Genomic DNA, 5,596 nt, shown 5'->3' on the forward strand with positions numbered 1-5,596 from the left:
GTGTGTGTGTGTGTGTGTAATTTAATATGTATGTTTTTAGGACAGAGTTAAATCGTGGTTAAATGCGATTCTGGGAAGGTGCGTTTCAATTCGAAGAGCAATAAGATTTTAAAATACTTACGATAGGATTCGCATAAATTCAATTTTTGATATTTTAATTAAGAAAAATATTTAAAAACAGAATACTGTACGTATGTATATACATTTTTAAATAACATATATTTTGAAAATATTTATACAATATCACTAGATCGTCCCCCTGTAACAAAATAAATTAATTTTCATCTTGACATCACTTCAATTTGATATAAATTCTAATTGGAACTACACGTATGATTAAAGCATATAAAACCGTATGTAGTATTAAATAAAATATAATTTCTAATAAAATATTGGGAATAGTTTATATAGGGAAAATTCGAAGATAATCGTGCGGGGAAATCTGGCAGACCGGAACTATACAAAGAACTTTCTGTAAAGGTGGCGTTCAGTTCGTTTACCGAAGTCATATCCGGTTCGCCATTTTCTTTCTCTCATTGTCGTGTACGATTACGTTCTCGTTCAAGCACGTTTGTTATCGATCTTGCATTTTCAGCAATTTTTAAACGTTTAAATCGTGTGCGACCGATAGTTAGCCTGTACGTTATACAATATATTTCCATAGACAATTCATTTCGAACCATCGTAATCGATTATCGAGTGCTAAATGCGTGGTATTTCAGAAAGCTCACCAACTCGCGCAATGGCGGAGGATTTAGATGTGGAGGCAATGCTGGAGGCGCCATATAAGAAAGGGGTAAGGCTTAATTTCTTTTCTATCTTTCTCTGCATACGTCTCGGTTTGTTCCTTCGAGATCCTGACTTTTTTTTATCCTGTAACATCTACCTGAACAACGTCTCGACGCACGAGAATATAATTACGGTGCAGTGTCGTGCTGGGTATATGTTTTTCGCGTTGCGTTCGAGAGAAAAAACAATGAATCGTCCTTTCCTTCCACCCTATATACATGTAGAACAAAGTACGTCCTTGTACTCATACCGACTATTGATCAATACCTCCGTTTTCTGTACTTATAGATGGTACGTAACATGTACCCTCGCGCTCGTAGGATGTTCAGCAGCGAGTTCCTAGAATGCACTTGAAATACGAGGTATTAAGAAAAGTCATCACTAACATCATTTTTACTTAATTCTTTTTTTCTTTCTTCATTTCTAATTTTTTTTGCTCAAAAAATGTAACGTTTATTATTTACGATGTAGATAGAATTGCAATTGTCACTATTTTGTGATTATAGAGACATAAAAATGAAGAAAAAATACATAGATAAAATGGGTCTACTATTTCTATTGACTTATTTGAGTAACAGAGGAAAAATGAAAGAAAGGTGATAGATAGACTTGTGTTAGATGCTGTTCTGCCATGTGCCATGCTGTTCTATTGATTTTTACGTTACGCAAATGCGTGAAAGTGAAACTACATCGGAGTAATTTGTATAAGTACAGAGAATGTATTTTGTGCTTAAAATCAACCTGATCTGACAATACAATATTTTTTACAGTAGGAACGCACAATCTCCATGCTTAATTTTTGCATTGTTGAATGAAACAATAGAGTTCTTCATCGATGATGAAAGATTTCTAACATACTTTATACATTGGCTTTGTTTTCATTTATTTCATAGGAATGTTATGTACATGTGCAGCTTCTCTATTGGAAGAATTATACATTGTACAACTATGTAAACTTAAGAAATTTATGTATTTTTATCCGTAATGAAATGGATACTAATGTCATACTGAGAACTCTATTTACGCAGGGACACGTACAATTGAACATATTTTTAAAATGTGTAATTACATATATTTACGATTAGTTTATTTTCTGGACTAGAGGTTTGTTTTTAGCTATACTGCAATCAATATGTTGTCAATCGATACATTTATGATATCTTTCCTTTCCGATTCTTCTTAAATTTTCATCAATAATAACATTACCTGTATTACTTCAAATTTTGAGAGTATATCGACATACGTGAGTAGGGGTACAGCAGTGCATTACAACGAAAATGCATGGTAAATTGGCAAGCAGGACGTAAATGAGAAAATGTTTTGAAGTCGTGTAAAAAATTTGTACAAAGATTATGGTCAATGTTTAGACAGTTAATTATATCATAGGTAGATTGAGAAATCATCAGTAACACGTACATATAATCTCATTATCATTGTTTCATTCCATGACGTATCATACATATGTTAACGTTGAGGAAAAAGTGCTCAATGAGCAAAACAGGCGACCCGAACGCGTTTTGGTCCTTCTTTTCGCTCATTGAGCGGTTTTGGTCTTCGAGCCTGACGTACAGGCCACGCGTATGATGTCATCTGAAACATTTTCTCTATCCAGCTAAATCATCTCGTGAGATATACCTACTGGAAGCAGCAAATGATCATTGATCGTTTTGTTCGTATTACGAGATATAGTTAAGTCAATATATTACATGCAGGAGCTGTAGGCTAGCAAGTAGGGTTCACATCTCGTGTTACATTAAAAACGTACTGTCTTTGATGAGGGCTCTCTTTTGCAGAAGAAAAAGGATGTGTGGTTGGCCATTGGTAGTTTAAGACCAAGGCATGCTCAACCCAAGATTGCAATGCTTTCCTAAAACCCGATAAAACGATTGGTAAGTTTGAGCCAGGTGTATGCGAGGCGTCGCAACACTATGCTCGCCCCGTCACACTCTGTCACTCTCTCTGTCTGTCTGTCTCTCTCTCTCTCTCTCTCTCTCTCTCTCTCTCTCTCTCTCTCTCTGTTTCTTCTCTGTGTCCCCCCCATCTCAGCTCCTCTCAGACCGATATGATTTACATGGAAAAAGAGAAAGAGCACGAGAGTGCGCCCACCATCCAGCAGCAAAATCTTCGATAACATAGCGTTCAAAAGGAGAGTTGTCTACATGGTTGTTAGAAAAAAAAAAAAAGAAAAGAGAGAAAAGAAAAAAAGATTAAATTAATAAAAGACAGAAATTCGTTATTGATATATTTTATTTTTGAAGCTACTGTCAAAATTTAAATTGTACAAAATATGTATACGATTCGTTTTTACAAAATTTACTAACGTTTTCTGATTTGCTTTTTGTCCCCTTGTTCGCGCGTCCCTGCCACATCGACTGGCTGGCATGGCATTCAACTGTTTGCTGTTCGTAGGAGCAGGACTCCTCATCCAAAGACAAATCCTCCAAGGAGAATGGGTCTAGCCGTAAATCATCTGGGTATGTAAATCTGATGTATTACAAACGATTTAATTAACAGTTTATGTTCGCTACCATGATTAACATCTTCAGCATTTATCAATGCATTAAAAATAGATTGAAATTCACTCTTACTATCTATCATGTATATGTATGTATCTTTTATAAGATTTATAAGATTAAGCGCACAAATCCATAAATAAACTACTTCGTCTGAACCTTTAGCGTTATAGATTGATAAATATATATATATATATATGTATGTATGTATGTATGTATGTATGTATGTATGTATGTATGTATATATTCCATTGCTATGAAGAATTTCAAATTAGTAACTTGAGTGAACATGCATATAGCTGTTTGAAGTTATTCTCTTTGTTATAGACCCCATACAATTAGTGTAAATGCTGGTTATTTTCATAATTCCAAAGGTTAAACCTGACGATGGTAAGTGTTTAGGAAGAATACTTGTACTACAGATTCGACTGAAAATCTGAACTGTAATACAGAGCATTTATAACCGTTATAATGATCAAGAAAGTAAAGTAAAGCAGTAACATTTGATGTCACATAGATCTTAGCTATTTGCCGTATTATTGTATCAATTCCTTTAACTATTATTATTATTATCAATAATAATGCTATGGAAGATACGCGTTCAGAGAAATATTACTAAGGGTTCGGCTAAAGTAAGTTGAAATGCATTAATTAGTAAAGAAATGATATTGGTTTAAAACGATAATAAGATCTATTATACATTATTTATTCTAATATCTATAGCATACCGCAAAACATAACAGTCACAAAGTTTAATTGATATTAATGTTTTAATTCGCATTATTTAATCTTATTTCTTGTAGGAAGAGTAAACATCGCTCTCGTTCCCGTTCTCGTTCGAGAGATCGCCGCGAGAAAGATCGGCGTGATCGTGACCGCGATAGAGACAGAGATCGAGATCGCGATCGGGACAGAGATCGTGATCGTGATCGCGATCGGGACCGTCGACGTAGATCAAGATCAAGGGACAGAAGAGACCGCGATCGAGACAGAGATGGCGACAGAGATAGAGATCGACGGGACAGGGATCGGGATCGAGACAGAAGAAGAAAACGATCGCTCACGCCTATTACGCTTCCCAGAGCGAGGATGCCTTTTGGAAAGGGTGTCAGTCCCCTTGGCATGTAAGTTTGCACTACTGTATTTTTCACTTAATCGAGAATTAGCAATTTATTGTTGCACGTACATATTTTCACATTGCGAGACTTCAGTCAGTACGTATATTATATTATCCATTTCAGTAGGAACGATGAGTTGACACCAGAAGAACGAGACGCCCGAACGGTGTTCTGTATGCAATTGAGTCAACGTATACGCGCTCGTGATCTAGAAGAATTTTTCTCCAGTGTTGGCAAGGTTCAAGATGTCAGACTTATCACATGCAACAAGACAAGAAGATTCAAGGGTATAGCATACGTTGAGTTTAAGGATCCTGAAAGCGTCACACTGGTGAGTTATATATAACATTATATTATAACGTTATATCTATTATTCATTGTTTTCATTCCTTCTCTTCTTAGGCGCTTGGTTTATCGGGTCAGAAACTCCTTGGTGTTCCTATTGTAGTGCAACATACACAAGCGGAAAAGAATCGTATGGGCAATTCCATGCCGAATTTAATGCCAAAAGGACAAACAGGTCCCATGAGATTATACGTTGGGTCTCTTCACTTCAATATCACTGAAGACATGCTTCGTGGGATTTTCGAACCGTTTGGAAAGATTGACAACATTCAACTAATCATGGATCCAGAAACTGGACGAAGCAAAGGCTACGGTTTTTTAACCGTATGTATTATTAGTTACTTATTACGTGCGAGTTATTGTTTCATTTCTTAAGGGTTCATTTGTTTGATTACAGTTCAGAAATGCCGATGACGCTAAGAAAGCTTTAGAACAACTGAATGGTTTTGAACTTGCTGGAAGACCTATGAAAGTTGGCAATGTCACAGAACGTACAGATTTAATACAAGGCCCATCTCTTCTCGACACAGATGAACTAGATCGAAGTGGTATCGACCTTGGCGCCACTGGAAGGTAATAGGGTTATCTGCAATTTTTATACTTTCATATTTCAACCATCATAATTATAAATAATTACTGTTGATAACTTTCAGGTTACAATTAATGTTTAAACTAGCGGAAGGAACTGGACTTGAAATTCCTCCTGCGGCTGCAAACGCGTTAAATATGGCTCCAGTTATGTCTACACCACAACCACCTCCTCAAGCTGCTCCCCCAATAGCAACGCAGTGCTTTATGTTATCGAACATGTTTGATCCACAAAAGTAAGAC

The 5,596-nt window shown here is 36.1% G+C and overlaps 1 protein-coding gene across 5 annotated transcripts in view; it reads left to right on the forward strand.

Moving 5' to 3' along the window:
- Nucleotides 1-500: 500 nt before the first annotated feature.
- Caper (RNA-binding protein 39-like protein Caper) overlaps nucleotides 501-5,596 on the forward strand; it is a 6,426-nt gene continuing 1,330 nt past the window's right edge. The window contains exons 1-9 of one of the 5 annotated variants that reach the window (XM_018030106.2): nucleotides 502-638; nucleotides 723-796; nucleotides 1,078-1,151; nucleotides 3,199-3,263; nucleotides 4,106-4,426; nucleotides 4,544-4,751; nucleotides 4,823-5,089; nucleotides 5,163-5,338; nucleotides 5,419-5,589. In XM_018030106.2, coding sequence (XP_017885595.1) covers nucleotides 1,134-1,151; nucleotides 3,199-3,263; nucleotides 4,106-4,426; nucleotides 4,544-4,751; nucleotides 4,823-5,089; nucleotides 5,163-5,338; nucleotides 5,419-5,589 — 1,226 coding nt within the window. In that variant the 5' untranslated portion in view covers nucleotides 502-638; nucleotides 723-796; nucleotides 1,078-1,133. Of the gene's footprint in view, nucleotides 797-1,077; nucleotides 1,152-3,198; nucleotides 3,264-4,105; nucleotides 4,427-4,543; nucleotides 4,752-4,822; nucleotides 5,090-5,162; nucleotides 5,339-5,418; nucleotides 5,590-5,596 lie in introns of all 5 variants that reach the window. The other 4 variants (XM_026816786.1, XM_026816778.1, XM_018030097.2 and 1 more) reach the window with 4 other exon arrangements.

The sequence above is a fragment of the Ceratina calcarata genome, unplaced genomic scaffold, assembly GCF_001652005.2.
Source record: "Ceratina calcarata isolate Rehan_Ccalc_2016 unplaced genomic scaffold, ASM165200v1 scaffold127.2, whole genome shotgun sequence".
Lineage (NCBI taxonomy): Eukaryota > Metazoa > Arthropoda > Insecta > Hymenoptera > Apidae > Ceratina > Ceratina calcarata.